This window comes from Furipterus horrens, unplaced genomic scaffold (genome assembly GCF_987537825.1).
Source record: "Furipterus horrens unplaced genomic scaffold, mFurHor1.1.pri manual_scaffold_3, whole genome shotgun sequence".
NCBI classification, from domain to species: domain Eukaryota; kingdom Metazoa; phylum Chordata; class Mammalia; order Chiroptera; family Furipteridae; genus Furipterus; species Furipterus horrens.
This window is the reverse complement of record NW_028327173.1, coordinates 9,096,914-9,120,480: the sequence shown is the minus strand read 5'-3', so window position 1 is coordinate 9,120,480 and position 23,567 is coordinate 9,096,914. Positions and strand designations below refer to the sequence as shown.

Here is a 23,567-nt window from a genome sequence, read left to right as displayed (position 1 = left end):
CAGACAACACCAGCTGGCCTCCAAAGAGCCCTTCGTGACACTTCCTTAAGCCTGTTTTGCATTATCTGCCCTTCTAGCCCATACATCCTCTTTGACAGTAGTTCCTGAAATCTGCAGTTAGGCGGGCTGATCCTAAGCCATGTGCTGTTACATGCAAATTGAGTTTTGCTGACAATGTGCCCATGATCAAATAAATCATCATCTCGTAATGCAGGAGCTACCCGTAATCATCACACGTTAAAATAGTTTATTTCTGTTTCCAGTTGATAATATTCTTAAAATAAAAATAACATCAGCTTTAGTACCTGGTCACAATACAAAACAAAGACAACATAAAAAAGACACCATTTGCCAAATAAGTTATTTGTTCCTAAGAGTATCAAAAGTGCAAAATATTCACTTCCTTTGCAGATCTTTCTCAAAAGTGTAGGTATTCTCCTTGACAAACTGAACAGAGTCAGAAGCTGCCACACTGTGTTTATTTTCAAGGGACAGCGGCAGGTATTTGGATGTGAGCAACAATGCGTTTGATAAAGTTTTTGGATCAGCTTTTAAAGAATTTTCCTTAAAAAAAAAGTTTGAGCGTTTGCTTCTAATGCCATTTGCCAAACAAATCAAATCACTCAAAAACATTCAGATCCCATTTCTCTTTCTATCAGGAAAACATTTATGTCCTGAAGGAGGAGAAAATCCACCTGTTATTTGAAAACCACAACCGAGTTTTCATGGTCAGGAGATGGCAGCGAGACCGTGGTGCCCAAGGGAAGCCGGGGTGGCCTTGCTCATGGAACTGGCTGCGGCGGGGCTGTCCACCTCCACGCCACACAAACGGTGCCTCTGGCACCTTGGCAGTAAAAACATATTTTTTAAATGGGCGTGTATTCTACAAGGACTGTTAAGGCCAGTCTTCAACCCCATCTGCTCCACACGATGCATGGTCTCTATCGGCCAGAAACACCTACCTCTAAAATCACCCATGTTGTCTTTCTGAGATACTTACTGGAAGACTAGGAAGTTGAAACCTAAACTGGGCCTGTGTGGTTACATACATCAGAAAGAGAAATGGTGGCATTGGCTGAGCTTGATAATGGCTCATACATTTGACACAAAAGTGAACAAATTAATGGAAACAGTATTGAGGAGGGAAGGCGTGGGTGGTCAAGGGTGAAGTTCATTTTCAAACAAGAGCTCCCTGGTCCTCCTGGCATCCACTTCTGCCCCCAAAGAGACCTGTAGAAGGATTTTTGGACTGAAGTATTTGCCAAGAATGTTTTCAACCCTATTATCACTCTCCTTTCTGAGTATGAATGGAAGGTACAGCTGTCTGAAGGTGCTTTTCATTTTAATGATGAAGTTTTTTTTAAGTGAACAAATCTGGGGAGGTTCTGGTTTTCAGAAATTATGGTCAGGAATCCCATTAGGACCAGACATTAAAAATAAAAACCTACCATCAAACTAAAACATACTCTTTTGAGCAATGTGGCCATAAAAGACCTAGAAAATAATTGTGAGGAAAGGTACTTCAAGGTGCCAAACGAATTCCATGATCGTTTCTCCCTGGGTCAGGTGCCGTGAGATAGCGCAGGCAGAGTAAGCATCCATTTTAGAGGATCATGGGGCAAAATGAAGCCTGGCAGTGATTTATTTATTCATAAAGCTATAGGTTCCATGAAAATGACGGAAATTCCTGGGCTCAAATAATTTACTACTTGTCACTGTGGCTCAGTATTGAAGCTATCAGGATCCAAATGGCTTAATTTAAAGCAGTTATGATTAAAGAAAATACTAACTTATTTTGTTCCGCCACTTTACAAATTGCCTTTAAAGGGCAATCTGCTTCGACATTTGAACAGACCGCTCTTTGAGGCTGCTCCAACTCCATTGTTAGTTTTGCCCTGAAATGAAAAGGTAGCCTCTCCAACCAGCGGGAGTGGTCCAGCCTGGACTACACGTTACCTGCTGATGCCAGGCCTGACCTTGTCACTGGGGAAGCAGTTGTGAGTTAGGAGGGAAGCGATTAAGATACAGGCCATGAGCTCAAAGGAAGCCTTCTGCCAAACAGGAGTCAGGACACTCTTGGTTTACCTGTCTCAAGAGAAGACTTGAAGATACAGCACTTTGCGGGTAACTGTGTTCACAACACAACTGAGAAATGTTAGGGTCCTTGATATAAAGACAGGTCTGGGATGCTACTAGAGACCCCACTCATGGCAAGTGGGGGGATAACGGGTCTTCGGTTTAACCTCTACTGGCTTATAGCAGCTTATCTCTATGTTCAGAGAACAAGGTTAAAGTTATGGCTCCTAATATCCATACCCTAAAACTGACAGGGGCAGAAAAGGCATCTGAAAACATACACGTAAATGGCTCAAGTCATTACAGTACTGTTTGCCGTGCGGATCTGTCTCGACAATGTTTAGTGTCGGGGGGACAGCTGATGGGAAGCTCACAAAGAGGTCACTTCAGTCACCGCCCGGCCCCCCTTCTCTTGCCTTGGGAAGAAAACCAAACTCACATGCAGAACCCCCATTCATCCCTATACTTTCAAAACCATGGCTGACAAGCTGCTGGAGGGGGATACCCCCAAAATATACTTTAGCCACTTACTACCGGAAAGACCGTTAAACGTAAGATTGCTTGGACCTAGGCCTCTTTCAAGACGCGGGGCTAGAAGCTGCTGTGCGTACTCCCACTGCTCCAGTGTGCACCGTGGCAGAAGCACAGTGGGGCCGGGAGGAGCGAGGGAGGCGGGGAAATGACCCGACCGGCACCCAGCACACCAGGCTCCTGAGGTCCCATCCCGGCACCGCCGCAGGGCGAGCGTCTGTGCTTTCCCACAGCACAGAGACATGGCGGGGGAGGCAGCTGGCACAGAGCGGGGACCATAAAGGAAGAGAGAATGAGCAGACTATTTTAAATAGTGCGGCATTCAGATGAGGGAAAAACACCCGAAGGAAAGTGTATTGATCTAGGGAATTCAACTTGTGGTGTTTTTCACCCCTAGGTTAGAACAGGACAAAGGAAAGATTCTTCTAGCTGTTGTTTTAGAAGAATAATCTAAAATCTATACTGTGTCTGTTGTGATAGCGTGAGTCCTGAAAATACCTGTTCACAGGGACTTGTAAAAAGTCTGAAGAGTTTAAGTCTCTTTGAAATCCTCTCAGTCTAGTTCGGGCCAAGACGGGATATAAAACCTCTGCAGGGAGCCTTCCAACAGGCGTTCCATCCATAAGGACAGCTTGCTCAACTTTCCTTTGACGGGCCTGGACCCGAGGCCGCTGGAAGATTTCCCTCGGGGTTCTCCCAGATGGAGGGAAGAGTCAAGATCAGCACACGCCCCCATGGCTTCCTCCTCTTCAACTGTTTTTTGGGGCTTGAAGAGGCAGAAGTATTTCTTGTGGCCGTTCAGAGCCAGTACGTAACCAGTGTAGTCACGCTCCATGAAGTGCTTGTCGTACTGGTTTGGGATGGGGGCCGCATCTTGGGCAAATTCTAGCAAGTATTCGAGCCACTCCCTGTGCTTATCCAGACTCAGGAAGGAGAAGTGCAGGCAGCTGCTCCTGTGGAAGGAAGGGAATGAGGACGTGAGCTCGCTCCCGACAACCCCGACTGCAGGGGATACGTCTGCGGCACCAGAGTGGGGAAAACGGGAGGGAGTTCTGGGGCAGCTGAGGGCTTCCGCAGCGGCCGCAGCACGACCCTCATCCGGTCCCCGTCCCCGCGGGGTGTTACTTCCATCATTCCCAGCGTCCAGCTTCAGGAAAACACACGGGAGCGACAGACTAGTCAGCTTCCTGAAAGGGCTCAGGGAAGAAGAACCAAAAGGACATGAAGTCAAGGGGGAATAACGGTCCCCGCACAAGGGCTTCGATTTCTGGGTTAGAAAGGTCACGGCCCACGTCTTGCTGCACGGATGAAGCCCCTCGGGGGGCCGTCTCCCCTGCCTTCTCCATCCACGTGCTCTCGCGCTTACCCCGTGAACGTGTAGACCTCCAAAGCGAATTTCTGCAGTAGGCTGGTCTTGGTGGCATTGGACAGGATGAGGACCACGTTCATGTGGCCGGGCCTCAGGCGCACCAAGTTACTGGTGTAGGTCACGTCCGTGAGTTCAGTCACCTCCACGAAGCCTTTTTTAGGGATCTTGCTGTGGAGTGACATGGAGGAGTTAGACGCTCTCAGGGCAGGGGAATGCCATTACGCTTTCAAAGGGATCGAGCGGAAGAAAGCGCTATGTTCTAACCAGACTACACATGTTATTGAATTCTCTCGAGCCTGACACACCGGAGGACGGGGATGGTCCCTACTTGGAAATCCCGGGCCTACAAATAGCCTCTCGGATGCTGCCATTCAGTCGGCACCGAAGCAGCGTTAGGACAGGTAAAGGCATCGGCGGTTATGGTAATGCACCACCTTCTGTTTCTGGCTCCTTGAGCCTCTCTGACACGCTTCTTTGTTTCCTGCCCTCAGGATTAAAGCCAAGACTGGGAAGCTGAGCAGGGGGAGGGCTGGGTCTGGGGCAGCAGTGACCTTCCCTATTTCCAGTCGCACGCAGTGGGAGGTGAACTGGAAGTGTATATAGACCATCTCAGCGGACACGGCTGTATGAGGCCCCACGGTCTGAGGCCTGCCACCCAGGGGAGGGGGGCTGGGGTTTTGTTAGAGAAACCTGCTATTTTCCTTGGCGAAGCTGGGCTCTGTCTTCCCGGCCTTCTCCCGGGCTTCCTCTTTGCCTGGAGGGCTTGACTCTCGCTCATCATTGGAGTCACTAGAGTGGGAGAAAAGCAGATGTATAAAAATCCAGGACACACAACCACGAGGTTTGGGGCTCGCCCTTCGGACCCACGCTGGGAAGCCACGGAGGACTCACCTGAAAGCCTGCACAATCACCGTGCCGAAGAGGATGAAGAGGGCAGAGAAGACCAGGGACAGAAGGGGCATCATTTCCCGCCTGAAACCAAGTTAACAAACGTACAGACTGCTCAGCTCGCCGTGGGCTGCTGGGACGTGTCAACGAATGATTTTCAGTTTCCTCTCTCTGGCTCCAAAGAACAAAACCCAAGATAACTCCAAACCAAAAAGCTTTCCTATCAATAAGCCCTTTCTAATTTCATACAAATAGAGGTTTTGGGGGTTTGGGGTGGGGAAGCAGAGATTTTTCCTTCACTGTTATCATTCACAGATAGCTCATTTTAAAAGTTCGATTCCGTGTCTCAGGGCCACAGGCTGTGCTCAGCATGTCCTGCAGGAGGCACCAGTAAGAGGGGTGACGGCAGATGTAAGTTGTGAGCATGGAAGAACACTCTGATGTCAAGGGTAGTTGAGATGTTATCAGGATAGGGGAATGCCATTACTTTTAATGGTACTGACTAAGTGGCTGTGACTAAAAAGTGTGGAATTACTTCCCTTATTTTGATTTTTCTAGAATAATTCAGATGTGGCTCAGAGGGGTGGTGTAGGGAGAAAACGTTGACCTTTCACAGTTTTCTCTAGGACTGGTGTTCTAAAATTGTATTCACCCACGAACAGCCATCAGGGGCTTCTGTCCTTCAGATCCCCCCTCTGATCAGTTCACTGATTGGTCTGTATGCTTATACACTGGTTTCCATGTGCGTCAGGGGCTGGGCTGGGCACCAGAGGTGCCCTGATGGAGAGGACAGTCCCAGGCTCTGCTGTCTGGAAGGGCAGCCAGGGGTGATCCTTTCTTTCCCAACCAGAGGGAAAGAGTGGACAAATAAAAAACGTGAAGTTAGCAAAAGAAAGAAAAAGGGGAACGGTGTTGAAAATGTGTAAACATTCTTCCACCTGCCTGTGCTGAATATACACTCAAATCCAAGAAGGACCCTTTCAGCAGAAAAGCAGCGGCCCTGCTATTAATGGAGCAAAAGAAATTCAATCTAGGCATATTCCTACCAGTTGCTGTGAAATATGCTATCCCAGCAGTCTGAGACGTAGTCGGAAGCAGAGTAAAGCCACCGAAGAAGAAAAATCTATTGAGAGAAAAGAGATGATGGTCAGGACCCTGAGTCCTGGTGGGAGAAGTCCTCCCCCCCCACCCCCCCGGTGCTGTAGCTGAAACCTCTGCTTGGGCCCCGGGAGCTCACTAGCCCTGCCCGGCGCCCACTCTCCTGGGCCACATGCTTACAGGGGCAAGCTCATCGGTCAAGTCGGGGAGCACAGCTTCCGAGGACAGAAGAGCCGGGTCTTTCCGCAGCTGGTCGAGATACCCCAAAAGGATGAATTTGTCATTCTCGCTCCCTGTCCAGGGACCCTCCAGTGTTTTATACACCACCCTGCCTGCTGTGTTGCGCCTTTCTAGGATTGACACCTGGGAGGGAAAAGAGAAAAACATCAGAATTCTCAAAAGAATATCAAGTTACTGTTGTTTAGTCTCTTTTCGGAGAGGATGGAAAAAAGGGCCTAGTGAAGTCAGCAATAAACTCAAACAAATACGGATGAGCATAAGACTTTTGTGGGAGATTTAAATTTTTGTCAAAATAAATTACGGCGACTTTTTATGGTGATTTTCTGAAGCTTCTGTTAAAAGTTAAAGCTCCTGCCCTGGCTGGTGTGGCTCAGTGGGTTGAGTGACGGCCTGTGAACTGACAGGTGGCCAGTTCAATTCCCAGTCGGGGCACAGGCCTGGGTAGTGAGCCGGGTCCCTGGGCAGGAATGTGCGAGAGGCAGCTGCTCAGTGTTGCTCTCACACAGCGCCGTCTCTCGCCCTGTCTCCCCTACTTTCCCTTTCCCTAAAAAATAAATAAAATCTTTTAAATAAATAAATAAAGGAGCCCTTTGTTTTTGGATTGAAAAGGACAGAGGAGAATTGCATGCTTCTATAGGGTGATGACAAAGGAGGTGGGGGGGGAGATCAGTGAGATGCCACAAACGCGGAGGAGGGGAATTTTGAAAGTGTGTTATTGGCAGCCTAAGGAAGATTTTGCGAACGAGATCCTGCAAGACCAGACCTGTCGTGGGAAAAACCAGAGAAAAGGACTGATGGTCTTCAATCTTCACTCACAGGAAAGGTACCTGCTGAAAATCTAAGAGGTGAAATCACCAGGCTGAAAGACTGTTTTAATAAGAGTAGGCTTTTGAAATAGGCTCCGAGATGTCTGGATTCCTGGCATCTGTATTCAAAACTCCCGAGGAAGGAGAGCCTGGGATCAGGATGGACACCGTGACTCACCGCTGACTTCCCTCGGAACGCCGCGCTGTCTGGCAGGAGGGTGTCGGCGAACTCCGGCTGCCGGCTGCTGTAGACGTGCACGAAGCGCACCGTGTCCCGTGTGTTTGCCAGCGCAAAGGACAGGAAGGCCTCAAAGGGTTCGCTCGATTTGGTGGCCTCGGCAGTCAGTAACACCACACAGTACCTGCACCACAACGGAAGACATTATAACCGATCCCCGAGGCCATGGCTAGGACCTGTGATGGGTGGCAAGGGAAGATGAAGGAGAGGATGCGCTCATCTTAGAGAAGGGCACTCATTTGACTCATGGAAACTATATATTCAACATTTCTAATGAGCAAGGGTTTCCAAGTTACTCTTGACCTGCTTCCTTTCCAGACTGGTGATGTTTTCTCCACACCAAACTCTACCACGCTTAGGGATTTAAGGCAATGGTCGCTGAGTCCTGGATGCAGAAGGGCCTTTCAGAAGCCATCGGGTCTAGTTCTTCCACCACTGGCAAGGCTGGTCACCCCTCTCTCAGCCCCCCAGCCCCTGGGCCTCATTCTGAAGGGCTTCCTTTGCAATGATTCCAATGGACAGTTTAGCTAATCACTCATTCGTCCACGCTCCCGAACATTTCCTGAGCTCTTACTCCGTGCCAGGTACGACAGACGATGTGCTTGCCCTAGTCGGGACCCGCAGAGACTCACCCGGAGCGGAACCCTCTATAGGAACAGTAACTCTCACACTCCACGCTTCTTTAAAGGGACCGCTCCCCCCTGACACCTGGCTGACGTCTTCTCATTCTTCAGGGCTCAGCTAAAGTGTCGCCTTGCAGGGAGATGTTCCCTGACCCTCAGGTCAGGCTGGCACATCAATCATTTGGTCCTGAGGGACCCTGAATGAACATACTTCACTACTATAGTAGTTGTCAGTCAATACTGGTTACATAAATGATACATTCTGTCACAGGGTAGATGTTTAATTGCCTTGGGGCAAAGTGCGACCTGGCTCCCTACTCAATGACAAGCAGATGGAAGCCTTGAATCCTTACTTCCTCTGGCGGTGGGACCGTTTCACAGGGCAGAGTTCATGGAACAGCTTCTGGCTGGTGAGCCTGGCTGCCAGTAGATACTTGTTCTGGGTGATGAAGTCGTCAATGACCTGTTTCTTCAAACCTCGGGCCTAAAGGAAAACCAAGAAACGGTTGATTTTTATTCAGTTTTCTTACTGCAAATGAGCTTGACTTGCAAGCTCTAAAAACTGTGGCTTCCCTGGCTGGTGTGGCTCAGTGGATTAAGCACTGGCCTGTGTCAGCCTGACTCTTCGTCAGCGCACAGGCCTGGGTTGCGGGCCAGCTGGGGGCACGCAAGAGGCAACCAATCGATGTTTCTCTCCCTCTCTTTCTCTTTCCCTTCCTCTCTCTAAAAAATAAATACCATCTTTAAAAAAAAAAAGTGGCCTACCCTGGCTATAGTAGTACAACAAAGTAAGAAAGATCTGTTGGAGCAAATAAACGTGACTTACTGCAAGAACGTAGGGCTGAAAGCAATGCTGTAGTTATTTCAGGTCAAAGGACAGTCAAGTGCTCTATTCACTGTGTATTTTATGCTGCCAGATTTAAAAAGCCAATCATTTTACATTTTTGGCAAATTTACTTTCACTTAAGATTTGTAGCAAACTGAACAATTAAACTCCAAAGTAACAAAGTTACTAAGTATAAAAGGCAGACTACAAAACTGTATGATGGCCACTTTGTTATTAGTAGCTTTCATACATTTTGAAAGACAGAAATTATACAGGGTGGGCAAAATTAGGTTTATAGTTGTGAGTACACAAAACACAGAGTTTATGCTTGTATTATAAAAGTTTCCCGAAGAACAACTGTGAAGCTGCTTTTGCCCACCCCGTATATTGCAGGGTCTCTGACCACAATCTAGAAATCCATATAAAATGTAAACCAGAAAATCCTTAGATGTTTGAGAAACACACTGTAAATAACCTATTGAACCAAGAAAGTATATCAGATATTAGAAAATATTTTGAACGTGAACGATGAATGGAAACACTACTCATCAAAACTCTGACATGCAGATAAAGGGGCGGTATTTCATTTTTGTGGTAAAATACACATAACATAAAATCTACCATTTTAACCATTTAAAAAATGATTTGATTTATTTTTACAGAGGGGGAAGGGAGGGGAAAAGAGGGATAGAAACAGCAATGTGTGAGAGAGAAATATCTATCAGCTGCCTCTTGTCGCCTCCAGTCGGGGACCTGGCCCACAACCCAGGCATGTACCCTGTGTGGGAATTGAGCCAATGACCTTCTGGTTCGTGGGCTAACACCCAACCCAATGAGCCACACCAGTAGGGCTAACCATTTTCAAGTGTATAATTCTGTGGCATTAAGTAGAGTCACATTGTTCTCCAGTCACCACCGCCATCCACTTCCCGGACCTTTCCATCTTCCCACACTGGCCCTGTGTCCATCAAACACGAACCCCCCTTTCGTTCCTCCCCCAGCCCCTGGCAGCCACCATTCTACTTTCTGTCAAAATATTGTATTTTAAGCAAAGGAGTACCAGATGGAAAACAAACTTGTTTTTAAATTTTGTGCCTCTGAAGGAAGGGATGGAAAACTAGTCTCTCCTCCCCACCTGCCTCGGTCAACTCTGCTGTTCGGTATGTACGTGAAGGGCCGACATAAAACGTGAGGACAGTCTTGACCCCACCAGGCTCTCGCGTACCTGGACGGCATCCGCAGGCTTGTCTATGTGTTCTTTAAAGATCAGGATGGTGGGAGTGTGGACATTGACGTTGTACTGTCTGGTCATCTCCTCTGCCCCTCTCAGGCCGACATACACATATCCAAACGACAAATAATCTTTGTACGCAAAAGCAGTCAACTGTGAGGGCACAACCGAGAGGAAGAAATGAAATCAACAGCACCGCATGGAAACGACACATCGGGTGTGACTCGCTTCCAGCAGTGGGTAGAGCTGAACACCAGCTTACCACCCAGCCCCCCGGGGCTGCCACACCTTTGTCCAGCTGTAGGAACTCCGTGGTGTTCCAGGCATGAAAATGGCACCAACAAAGCTAAACACCACCAATTGTTTTTTTTTCAGATAGAGCAAAATATTCATCTTACTGAGATCTGCAGTGAGTGGGAGGCCTGGAGTGTTTGAGGGGTCACCTGTACCCCAATTAGGGGAGATGGCAGCGACCACCTCACGTCCCAGCGACCACCAGAGGTGGGCTGGACGTGCAGAATGGGGTCTCACTGAGAGGGCACGTTTGGAGTCAGACGGGCTTCAAGGAATCAGTATTCCCCACACTGCGGGGAGACCTGGGTTGGTTATGCAACCGCTCTGAGCTTCCGTGTCTCGGGATAACGTCTATGTCACTGGCCTCCTCTGAAGGGTCAGTGCTCTTAGGTGCGTGGGAAGCACTAGCCCAGCGCCAGCACCAGCAGGGCTCAGGGCGTGGTGCTTAAGGAAATGGCCCCTGGACACTTGTCATGGGATGGGCTGTCACTCACAGAAAGGACAATCAGGCTACAGGTTCTTTCCACCCAAATCAGAGACAACATCATCCCAGTGCACGACGTACCTTGTACAGCAGCGGTATGACAGGCATCTGGTCAAACAGAAGGACGTGCGGTTTATTCTCCTGCTGCCAGCCGGAGAGAAATCTGATATAGTTTTTACTTGTAACCTTCGATTGAAGAGAGGATGTTAGTTTCACTATTTAATTTTCGACAAATTGTATTATCATCCAGTCAGTAGATATTTAAATAAAATCAAATACGTGTAAAATAGTACTTTGTAAAAACTAAAAAGTGCAGACAGCTTTTGTCTTCATTTCGCTAAAACTTTTAAAAAGATCAGATTGTTGATTTTATATTTTCATGTGCTCCAGCTCTTACAGACTGAAATCATAATATTGTCTAAAACAATTACTGATCATATTATTTTAAAAAATTGAGCTTTCAAAGTTGGTTCTTGCTTATAGACGATGCTTCTAAATCTATTAACCTTAATCTATTAACTTTAATGTAATACAGAACATAATGCAACAACTGCTCTTAAAAATAGCTTAAATAAAAATAAGTGGGCCCACCTCACCTATTCATTACACAATTTCATTTGTTATCTGAATTGGTAATTTTGTGTTTCCCTGTTTATGTCTTAAAATAATTCCATTGAGAGAACAAATTAAAAGCATGCATAATTAAATTTCTATCTAGACATTAAAAATATTTTATTTTTAGAGAGGGGAATGGAGGGACAAAGAGAGGGAAACACTGATGTGTGGTTGTCTCTCGCACGCCCCCAACTGGGGACCTGGCCCGCAACCCAGGCGTGTGCCCTGACTGGGAATCGAACTGGTGACCCTTTGGTTCACAGGCCGGCACTCAATCTACTAAGCCATACCAGCCAGGGCTCTAGACATTTTTTAATAGTAGTTCAAAAAATGTATCTTCCCACTCTGCTTCTAGAATGAACTACATAAAACCTAAATCTCATTATTTTTCTCTGTTGCTTAATGGCTCTGGGCCAAGGTGTAAGTTCCTTAAAGGGGCAGGAGGCCCTCTGAATCCCTCATGGCGAGATTCCTATTAATGGTCTAATCTCCTCTCCCACTCACTAACGATTACTTCATACAAAGCAGGCTGTTTCTGTCCCAGACCTCTGTCTGCCTGGAACTCATTCCCTACTTCTCTCTCCTCACCTGGCTGAACTCAGTACACGGGTCATTTCTGCCAGGAAGCCTTTCCCAACTCTCTCGGATGGGCTCTTAACATACTAGATGGAAATAATCACCTGCTAGACTCTGAGCTCCTTGAAAATTGTCCTCAACACTTATCACAGTGCCAGGACAACTTATCATGGTTTTAGGAGCCTACAATGCTCTCTGACAAATTTTTCAAGGTAATTCCAACAAATATTTCTTCTTGGGGTAATGATCCTGGCAGGACAGTCTATGAATAGTGCATGTGGAAATACAATGGATATGTCTACATGCTCCCTTTCCCTGGTATTATTAAAGGAATAAATCATTTAAAGCAAAACAAGAATCCCATTCTAGTTCTTTCGATCCCTGACTTAAGAGACTGGGGGGAAATGGTTCTTAAATATAAAAACCATAAGCTAGTATGAACTCTGTGCCTGGCTTCTTTAGCTCAACCTTATGTTTATAAAATTTTACCAACTGTTACATCACTATACATTTGAAAGTTCCAAAAATAATATTTGTTTTCATTAGATCTGGTGTTTTCCATAGATACGATCATTAAACCTATAATCAAATATAACTTAATTTGAATGTTCTCATAAGAAAAGTATCTTCAAATGAACAAGATCAGGAGTCAGAAAGAAATCCTTTATCTTATTTTTTGCTTATATAGTAAGAGTCACTGTCATTTGAGGCTCAGATTCCTATGACAGTGCAAATCTGCACAGTGATTATTATCAGGGAGGAACTGTTTGAGTCTCTCTTTTTGATTTTCAGTCTCTGACTGACGTCGCTGAAATGACTTAGTCTGAGTGATGACTTAATTAATATGTGTCTGGCTCTGCTCAAAACGACCACAGGTGGAGTTCCAGGCAGTCAGCGGTCCTAGGCACCTCGCCGACCACTTCTCAGGCGGGTACTTACTTTCTCTACCAAGTTCCCTGGAAGAAGACTCTCCACAAACTGTCGCAGGTTCTCACGGACGACTGCATTATGGAAGAAGGAGATCTTCCCGTTTATGATTCCTAGGATGGAGGGCGTGCTGTGTGCTCCGAGGTGATGGGCCAGCCGCCTCTCGTACCCAGCATGGACCACGCCGATGCCTACACCTGAGAAGTATGGAAGACCGACATGAAGCCTTTTCATGTCCCTCAGCAGTTGAAGAAATGCCACTAAGTAATTTTTTGGTGTGAGATTGGGATTCCGCCCTACCAGGAGTGGGTATCTGACACCTGTCCACGTCTCTCTATTCCTGCTGCCCTAGTTCAGGCCCAAGGTTTCCGTCTTGCCAGGGCTGGTAACCTCCCTGCCTCTATCCTCACCTTCTTTAATCTGTCCTCCTCATAGCTTTAACAGCTAGCTTTCTGTAGTGCAGAGCTGATTAGGTCACTTCTCTATGGAAAAACTTGTCTTGGCTTTATCACGTATTATAAAATAGTCCAGCTTCCTCAGCCTGGAACTTAAGGCTCCTTACTACCAGGCTCCCAGCTCTTCCTGCTTCCTCCTCTCTCACCTACACCCAGGTCACATCCTGCTGCTGGTCCTTCTGAGAAGGCTGTTTCTCCGCCTGCACTATTCCCTCTGCCTGTAGACGTTACTCACCCGTTTCCAGCCCAGCCAACCGCTAATCACCTTTCAAGGCTTAGCTAATAAGTAAAAAGGTGGTGCTTGATTGTCAGTGAGTTAAAGAAAGTAGACTAATACATTTAAGAAAAAAACTTTTTAAGGGGGTTTATAAAATAGGCACTTTCAAAAATTTTACTTTGGTAAACTAGGAAACCTAGTGATCAGAAATTTTCTAAGGTTCATTTATTAAGTGCTTCATATATATCAAGCTCTTGATACAAAAATTCTCATTTAATATTCAATCTTAGGAAAGCATTTTGAAAATCTGAGTATCTGAGTGCTTCCGAGTTAACAGGTGGGAAACTTCTACTTTAGAACAAATGAACCAATGGCTGTCAGTGGTGTGTTCTCTCCAGAGAAATACAGGCCCCTCCGCCCCTATGAGTTTGTCCCTTTTTAGTTATTCAAAAACAGGTCCGCTGTAGGCACCGCACAAACACAAGCACACACACGCACACACACACGCACATATTTAGTTCAGTAGTTCCAACTTTAAGGAGCTATTAAAATAAATATCCTTCTCCGGATCGCTACAACCTCCCTGGCACTAAGCGGTGACTGTAGACAAAGGCAAGGCTAATCTGCGATTTAGAATGGTAACTCTGAATGATCATTCCTGTTAGGGGCTGAATTGTGTCTCCCCTGCCCCCCCACAAAGCTCTAACCCCCAGTACCTCAGAATGCGACTGTATTTAAAAATAGGGCCTTAAAAGAAGTACTTCAGTTCAAATGGGGTCATAAGGGGGGGGCCCCAATCCAATAGGACTGGTGTTCTTATAGGAAGAGTTTAGGCCACATTGATAGGACGCGTCATAGGGAGAAGGCACCGCCTTCGAGCCCCGGAGAGAGCCCTGCTGACACCTTGACCTCGGATTTCTGAGCTTGAGAACTGTGAGGAAATACATTCCTGTTATGTGTTTTTTGTTATGACAGCCCTAGCAAATTAAGACACAGAGTGAAATCACAAATCTTATATGAATAATCTGAAAAGACCACCAGCCTTAACATTGCTGCTGGGGGGCTGCTTTGTTCAGCAATCATTTTGAGCTTCTCCTATGTATTAGGGCCCCAACTAGGTGTTAGGAGACCATAGAGATAAACCTTCAAGGTAGTCCTGCAAAATGAAAGTGGCTGATACATTTCCCCTCTCTGCAAATGTGTCCTTGGAAAACACCAGTCACCATGAACTTGTGAAATCGCATTGTTCCTTCTCCCCAACATCCCATAAAACTCAAGGTTTCAAAGTTACCTTCTCCCATTTAAACATCTTCCAGTGAATAAAATGATCTTACCCAATGCTTCCAGTTCTCGAACTGCTTCTTTCCAAACAGGCTCAATATGGATACAGCTAAAACACCAATCTGAGGTGATCTTAATGAGGTAAGGTTTCTTGAAGCTATCTGGAACCACTTCATTCACATAATGTGAAAAGTGCAATAAATACTTTTCATCAATAGAGTCCCGTCGCTCAGAATTAAAGGGGAAGTGAAAAAAAGATTCATCAAAATAAAAATTTTCATGGAAATGGCGGAAGTGATACTCTTGCTGCTGCTGCTGCTTCTGGTAGCCCTGGCTCTCCCCGGCATCTCCGTAGTGATCATAATGTGATCTCTTTTCTTCATTGGAAAGAATCTACGAGGACAGAAAAAAATAAGAAATCTATAGAACCAAAAAAAAAAACACGTTTACCCAAAGAACTTCCCTGTAAGCAGCTTGGAAGATATAGAAAGAAAATAAATGTAAAGATACGACATGCTTAGATGGTCTAATTAACATATCAGAAAATTCTTCTTTCAATAGAATCATTATGTATTTCAAGACCAACTTGCTTCCGTCACTTAATTACTCATGCTCAGCTTAGATTTAAGGACTCTGAGGTATCGTAATACTAATCACATCAGCAAAACAAATAAAACTTAACATAATGTTGATCACCGGGGCTCAAACATAAGAAAATTTACTGGGTCACATCACTTAAGTAGGAATGATTCAAACCAGAATATGAAAGGCTGTGAACAGCAAAAAGTAACCAGAGTTGAGTTTAGCGTCTTTTATGACGACTGACCTTGTTTTACTTAGAAATAACTTCGAAGTCTGAAACTTGAGAACCTCTTCTAGGATGATGTGTGTTCTCTGAACTCAGAACTGTCTACTGAAGAGCAGCACCCTGCACAAAGCAGGAAGCCAAGGACTTACCTTCCGTGCGTCTTCTCGACACACCCGCGTAAGCTGACATGCTAGAGAGCTGTTGAAAACCTTGTGGTGAAATGTAGTCGGCCAAGTTCATTTGGTTTGTTCCATACGATGGCTCTAGTTGTGCTTAGTTTTCTTTAACTTCAGCCAAAACAATTTTGTTCGACTGTACGGTGGCAGCTGTCATATCAGTGTGCATTTAAAAAAAACTTATCAAAATTGGTGAATTTTTGTGCAGCCATTGTAATAGTGAAGATGGATGAAAACATACAACATTTTCAGCATATTATGCTTTATTGTTTCAAGAAAGGTAAAAATGCAACTGAAATGCAAAAAAAAAAAAAAAAAAAAGGCCAAAACAAAACAAAACAAGATTTATGCAGTGTATAAGAAGGTGCTATGACTGATCAAACGTGTCAAAAGTGGTGTGTGAAGTTTCCTGGTACTACTGACATTTTGGCCAAATAATCCTTTGCTGTGGGGCTGTCTTAGGCACTGGAAGCCAGTTAGCAGCACCCCGGGCCTCTACCCACTGGAAGCCAACAGCAGGAGAGAGCCAACATACTCAAAATATCCCAATCAACGAAGTTACGGGTGAAAATGAAAACTGTGTCTTTTATTTTATGGAAAAAAACTAAATGAACTTTTTGGCCAACCCAATATTTGCAACCTTGTATCATGTTAATAACTATAGGCAAATTGGTCTGCAGTTCTTGGAAGTTTCTAGCACATGTGCTGCTGAAGTGAGCACGTAATACAAGTTTCTAAAAAGAAAATAAAGACACCTTCAGGGTAATTCTACAATTCCAATTAAAGCCTTTAAAATAGGCCATTCTTTTAAAGAGCTGAAGTGTTCAGGCACTAATTTCGACATACTGGCTATGACCAAATATGGTCTCTACCATCATCTAGAAACTGGATCGAGGGCATAGGGAACATGCCCCGCCGGAGAGGATTTTATACAACTTTTAGATATCTTTTATGAGAGCTAATGGATGCGTCCCACAGTACCTCGTAAGCCTTGCTAATTTGAATGAACTTGTCTTCTGCTCCTGGATCTTTGTTTTTGTCAGGATGCCTGAAACACAAAAGGGCAGAAGTGAGAATGGATTTCACATTTTACACACGGTCAGTTAACATCCTTGCCCACACAGTTCATTACGTCAGAGGCAAATGGAAGGCTATTTTGTTAGGACAGCTTCTTAACAATAAATGGTAGAAGCAATCAGTTGCTTCATATAACTATTAAAAAACCGCAACTTTAAAACAGACAATCTCTTCCAAAAGTATTTTAGCTGGGCACATTTTCAAAGCCCAACAGGAGGCAGTACTGCAGCATTTCACTAGGAAAGGTGGGAAATGTGTGTTCCCCTACATGGCTCCCAAACGTTGCTAAAGCAGGCTCTCAGCTAAAGTCACTGATCCATAAGAACCAACTTCTCTTCCCAGGATGGAAGCATTTCACCCCAATGTTAGGTCGATATCACTGATACCAATTTCTTCTGATAAATCAGGCAGACAATGACAACAGCTTTAAGGATGCAACATGAATTTGTTTAGTAACAACCATGTTTCAAACAGCATCTTGTTGCTGGTGTTCAAACAGAACATTTTACTTTTCATTATAACTCTGGTTATCCCATTCTACCCGTGACTGCCTTTTACCTGTAAATGGATAATGATTTCAAGGCCACGTTTTAAGATGTGAGCAAAGTCTATACTTTAAGCGAAGTGATTTCAACTAAGAGGAGAACAAATATTTGCTATTATACACAGCTGGCACTTATCCATATTGCAGTCATATATTATTCTGTAATCTGTTTGTGTTTAAAACAATTTCAGCTTTGGAGATTTTAAAGTCCTGGAAAGTAGCAGCTGGGTTTTATGTCCTTAGAACCCCCTAAGATCTAAATCAGTGTTTGATTTTTCAGTGTTCATCTTATTGAGACTCTATTATAGACCTTATTCTTTACATAATCACTTTTGCATACTTCTAATAAATTTCCTCTAGCAAAGGTTCTGGAAAGAGAAAATCCATTGGAAAGCAAATGACCACCAGAAATAGCACCAACCCAAGTACATCAAAATAAAAACATTAAAATTTGACCAACACATTCTAGTAGGAACATATTTGAATGAATTATACCACATATTCCGATTTCTGTAAAAAGAAAGTTCCAATGGTTTGCTGTTGAATTGAGACATCACGCCTTAATATTTAATCTTTGTTATGAGTATTAGTGGGAAAAAAGTCTCAGCTATGACTTAAAACAGTATGACTTAAGGAAACAGGATGGCGCTTTCAAAGCAAGTTTATGGATGATAGAAAAAGTGCTTTAAATATTCAAACTTAGGCTAAAGGCTTGAGAATATAAAAATTACGCGATCATACAAATGAAGATTTAACACACAGAACTCTGCGATGGGGAGGGGAGGGGAGGAAGGGGCTTTTTAAGAGACTGAACCAAAGAGCGAGTTGCGAGGGCAGCCGGGTTAAAACCACAGACCCTGCGACAGAGGAAACCAATGCCCAAGAATTGGGAGGAGAGCACAGGACAGTTTCCGCTTATAAAGAATATTTTTCTTATCACAGGAAAACAACACAAAGCTGAAAACAGTTAGAATCAGCTCTAGGAAAGTACTGTCCAAGGCTATTTTCAGTGTATATGAAACTTTTTACAAACTGCAATATATACACATCCTTTAAATTGCAAAGTGAAGAATATTCCACACTGGGTATCTACCGGTGGTCTAGCTACCTCTAAGGGACGAAAAACAAAGGTAGAAAAAGTAACGTAGGCCCGTTGTTTAGAACATCATCCCGATGTGCCAAGGTTGCGGGTTCGATCCCCGGTCAGGGCACATACAAGAAGCAACCAATGAGTGCACAAATAAGTGGAACAGGAAATCAATGTTTCTCTTTCTTTCTCCCTTCCTCTCTCTCTAAAATCAATAAGTAAAATTTAAAAAGTACATAGTTTGAATGTCGGCTGTAATTAAAAAATACAGAAAACAGTGATAATGAACATAAAAAAAATGATAAAGTATTAGACAAATCAATTTACTGTTCTGGCGACTGACCATGTTATACTCATTGTTTCAAATCAAATTTTATGCCACCTTTTTCTTGGAGTGGAAGTTGTTGTTAATTTTGTCCAAGTAGATGGCAAAAGGAAAGTACGTATGATATAACTTAATTATTGGGAGACGGATAGTTTTTCTGAGAGAAAAAGTAATTTTAAATGGTTTCACCAAGCAAGGGGGAAGCTCTTGAGAAGTCTCAGCAACACTATTAAGCAGTAAAACACACCAGAGGAAGGCTACGAATCCAGTTCAACACTCAGCCTCTTCCCCTGCTACAGTTCATCTTAAAAGGTCAAACTGGGGGACACGACTATTTTCAGGGCCTATGAAACCACCACAAAAGGAAACAAACTATTTTGGTGATAAAACACTGCCCTAGCCCAAACAGCAGAAAATAACAGTACAGCGAAAATACAAAGGTAAAGTCAAACTGTAGACTTTCGCTGGATGATACCCTATATGCAGGGATGAATTACTCCTAGAGAGAATCTGATTGAGGAAGAGAAGCCCATGACTTGCTTAATTAACGTAACAGTCCTTTTTGGCTGTGGAAGACAGCAAAGGCAAAGCTGTACATTTTAACAGGCCCTCCACACTGAAGCTATAATTTCTGCTTTTAAAATGCTGTCAAAGGCCATATCCCATCCAAAAGAATGTTACTACCTTATGAGTTCATTGCAGATTTATAAATTTCGCTTTAAACATAAAGAGGCAAGAGTGAAAAGATTTAGAAAGCAGCTTTGCTGTAAAGAGGCTACACATAATTAGAGACTGTGTTCTTAGTAACCAGTTCTGAATTCTTCGTGATAGGAGTATGGTCTGAAATATCTATTCAAAACATTATATTCTAAAACGATCTTTTACCTCTATTGCAACCAGTTTAAAACTAAGATGCGGGTTTCATTGAAGAACGATGTCAGGCAGTCACGCACAGCCTGCAATGTCATCTGCATGTGGCGACTTTGTTCCTGCCTAACTTCCTGACCCCCCAGACACTAACCTGCTCACTCCTACTTCTGCCCAGATGGGCAAGTGATCAAAAACAAAAAAGCAATAAACCGCCCGTGGGTGCAGAAGGTCAAACTATGGAAGCCAGACATAACGACCTATAGAACAGGGGCAGCAATGTCCTCCCTCACAGTGTACTTATAAGGCTTAAATTGAGATTAAAAAACAAAGACATAGAACCTGGAGCCTTGCGTGCCGGTGGTCAGTGATGGTCCCCATCCCAAACCTCCTCGCTGCGTTACGCTTGGTTCCCTTGGCTTGGAGTCGCCCACGTCCCTTCTCTCCTTCCACTATATAATCCGACACTTCTACTTTGGCAGGTCCATAGCATCAGTGGAGGAAACTAATGATGTCTGTCCAAAGTCAATGTTAAGTTGATTGCTATTCTGCTAACTCATAAACGCTTGTATATTCCCTAGCATATATAATATCTACAGGTAAAATTCGGATCGTTCTATAAAGTAATATACTCAATTCCTGAATATTCATTTAAAATTGAGGGCAAAAAGCTCGTATTCTAAAATTTTTTTGACAGCTTAAAAATTAATCTAGAAAATAGGACTGGGTAGCGTTTCCTTTAGCAATGACACTCATAAAGAGTTACTTTATGAAAAACATCATGGGAAGGGTAGCTTATCCATTTCTGAGTACATAATATATTTAAAAAATTAAAGTTTCCTCCTACTTTACTTTAACATTAAATATTCTGATGGTATCTTGGCAAGTAAGGGGGTTTCACAGTAACACAGGCTTTGGGTCACATCACTAAAAGTTACAGAATAACATGAACATTAGTTCTCCCAAATAAATATTTTAGACAGATCTATTGCATATTTACTGAACACAGAAACAGAGGCAAATAAAAGCTAATCATAATTTAGGCTTCATTTCCCTGCTAAAGCTGCTTAGCTTATATTAAACTATTTCTTTGTTTCACCTACCATTCCCGGGCGAGCTTCTTATAAGCCTTTTTAATATCAGCCTGACTGGCTGTTCGGCTGACCCCTAGGACTCTGTATGGGTCAAAATCCAACGCAGACAGAATTTGCAGGATGAAAACCAGAACTATCAAGAACAGCCAGGAAATGCTCAATTTTTTCACTTCCATTTCTCTTCCTTTCCAGAGCTGAAATGATTGAAGAGGCAACAAGTTTCAGTTGATAGAAACCTGGACAGTCTTGCTTTTTAGGTGAAGGTGTAAGATATAGAGATGAAAAACAAAACAAAAGATATTTTGCAGAGAAAGTGTCAAGCTGTTGGACTATATTTTAAAATATCAACAATCTCGTTACTATTTATATCACAAATGAGAACTATTATAGATTAAAAGATGAGCAATAAGAATTAATAGCAACTCTCCAGAATCCTTGCATTACTAAAGCTTTAGAAATGACTGAAAATGAATGAGATGAAGAAATAATAAAGGCAAATGTGGGAAGACATACATAGGAAAATCAAGGTCACTACATCTGAGATACAGTTTCACTTATTCTGACAATAATACTGTAAACTTAAAACACCAGGCTTAAGAATACCTCACTGAGTATATACTAAACAACTTCATGAAATTATAAAATTTACTATGTCCGAAATCACAAAACGAGACAGTTGTGACGTTCTTAGGAGTTATAATTAAGTACCAATACAAAAGTGAAATACTCTTTAAAAACTGCAATTATGACTTCGTATGTCCCAGTTCTATTCTTTTTCACCAAGTCCATTAGAACAAGGAAATGAAGCTGCTCTTTAATTTGATCATTAGCAATATGGTCACTATAAATGGAGACCTCAGAAAATGCTCAACTTAAAAAATTCAGTTTTCCATGTGAAGGGGAATTAATGACAAAGACTACAGACCAGACATAGTCTTTAAATATGAAAGCTCCATCTCTGGTTAAGTGTAGTGACTGAATTCATGGTGGGCTTTTGGAAATAATATTGACTGGTTAATGAACAAGGTAGTGCTGTATTGCACAGACGCTCCCCCTCCAGGACTGTGATCTGGTGATATCATACAAAGGTTCCCCAAGGGCCGTATTTATCTTGACTTCTCATAAAGTACTCGAATTTTAGGGTTCAAGGGTCTATTGTGACATCTTACTTAAGAGGGTGGGCAAAAGCTGTAGAACAGCGACGGGTTTCGGACAGGTAGAGATCTAAATGCCCCCCAGGAGTCCTCACAAAACTGACGAGCCCGATGGCCAACGTTTCGGACTGCATGCACGCCGAATAAAATCATAAAACCAGTTTCCTCCTTGTTCAGGCAACCTAGTACCTATTCTGTCCTACAAAACATGCACAGCCCGCCCAAAATCCGGATGGGGAGCACGCGGACTCTGGAATCAGACTAAGATTGGGATCCATCCTCCGCCACTTTATGACCTTGGGCAAGTTACTAAAACTTAAGCCACAGTGTCCTTATTAAAAAAAAAAAAAGGGGGGGTGTATATAATATAATCTTGAAAAGATCAACACGGGAGTTAAATGCATGTAAAGTATTTACTGGGCACAGGGTCAAGTCAATAAGTGATAGTTACAATTATTTTCCTATCGTGCTGTGCAAACACTGCCTTATGCAACTGTGTTGGTCGCCTCCCGTTAGAGGGCCCAGGTGGCGGGGGGCTGTCAAGTTCTTTTGCAGACAGCGTGGCGGTGCTGGCCTCGGGGCAGGAAAGCACCTGCCCAACAGGTAGGCTACCGGCCTTGGGCAATAGCCCCCAAACCAGGCGGCCGCTCCGAGACCCGCTCTGAGTGTGAGCACCGCCGCGAGCTCCCGCCGGAGGTCGCAACCCTCCAGGAGACCGCCGCCTCCTCCGCGGCCCTCCGACAGCCCTGGGCCGGGCCCTGTCGGCTCCCGGTTCCCCCTGGGCCCAGCAGGGACCGGGCACTGAAGGCAGATTCCCGAGCCTGCCTGGCCCCGCCGCGTTCGCGGCTCCGCGAATCACGCGGAGAAGGAGTTACCGGGAAAGGGCACCGGCCTAAACGGCTGCAGCGTCCGAGATCCAGTTAGTTCGCCAGCCGGTCCACCCCAGCGCTCGCCGGGGCCTGGGGACGGGGAAAAAGGAGGGGACAGACTGAGGGAAGTCACATGATACTTAAAGGCCCGGCGCATCGAAAGCGCGGACTGAACAGGTGCAGGCTTTCTAGTTTGCGAATGTATTTTGACCCTTGCCACACACTGTCTGCGTGTGGACCGAACGCGGTTACCACGGGAACGAGGCGCGCTCCTTGGCTGGATCAAAAAGGCTGATCGTTACCAAAGAGGTCAAAACGTGCCTCCTAGCGAGGCTAAGTCGCGGTGCAGGATGGGATGCCCAAAAGACCTCCCCGATCCAGGCAGGAGTTACCAGTCCTACCAGGAGATGGCCCTGGTCTAGCAACAGTTGCTAGGTTGGGGAAGCAATCATTGGTCCCGGTTCTCTTTAAATCTATTCATAGAATCCTAGAGCGGCACAGCTGGAAGAGACCTCAGGGATTCTTTCTAGTCCAAATCTTCCGTATGCTGCTGGGGAGACTGAGGCCCAGAGAGGAGCAGGGACTTTCCCAAGGCCTGGAACCCAGGGGTCCTAAAGCCATTTACCAAAAAGCGAACTCCACTTTCGAGTGTGCCGGTCCCTGCCCTTAGCACGGGAAAGGGATGCGTGTGTATGTGGTGGTGGTGGTTGGGGAAGGGGAGAGGCACAGGTGAAGGAGGAAACCTTCGCTGAGCCAATGAAGGAGGTTCTTCAGGGATGTAAAGAGATTTC

At 44.6% G+C, this 23,567-nt stretch overlaps 1 protein-coding gene across 1 annotated transcript; it reads right to left on the bottom strand.

Moving 5' to 3' along the window:
* Positions 1-218: 218 nt before the first annotated feature.
* On the bottom strand, positions 219-22,879 carry DNAJC16 (DnaJ heat shock protein family (Hsp40) member C16). The gene is made up of 15 exons (XM_090268640.1): positions 22,783-22,879; positions 20,763-20,947; positions 16,741-16,807; positions 14,829-15,168; positions 12,835-13,019; positions 10,786-10,890; positions 9,921-10,079; positions 8,223-8,353; positions 7,187-7,370; positions 6,143-6,325; positions 5,911-5,987; positions 4,868-4,948; positions 4,667-4,765; positions 3,974-4,144; positions 219-3,560 (listed from the first exon to the last, which is right to left on the bottom strand). Exons 2-15 carry the CDS (start codon positions 20,927-20,929, stop codon positions 3,161-3,163), a joined length of 2,349 nt encoding a protein of 782 aa, XP_090124766.1. The 5' UTR covers positions 20,930-20,947; positions 22,783-22,879; the 3' UTR covers positions 219-3,160.
* Between the last annotated feature and the right edge of the window lie 688 nt (positions 22,880-23,567).

Coding starts and splice junctions, on each gene's coding strand:
- DNAJC16 (XM_090268640.1), bottom strand. CDS start 20,929: ATGGAAGTGAAAAAATTGAGCATTTCCTGGCTGTTCTTGATAGTTCTG. Junction 16,808..20,762: donor AAGAAGCTCGCCCGGGAATG/GTAGGTGAAACA, acceptor TTTGTGTTTCAG/GCATCCTGACAAAAACAAAG. Junction 13,020..14,828: donor TCGAGAACTGGAAGCATTGG/GTAAGATCATTT, acceptor CATACTTCTCAG/GTGTAGGCATCGGCGTGGTC.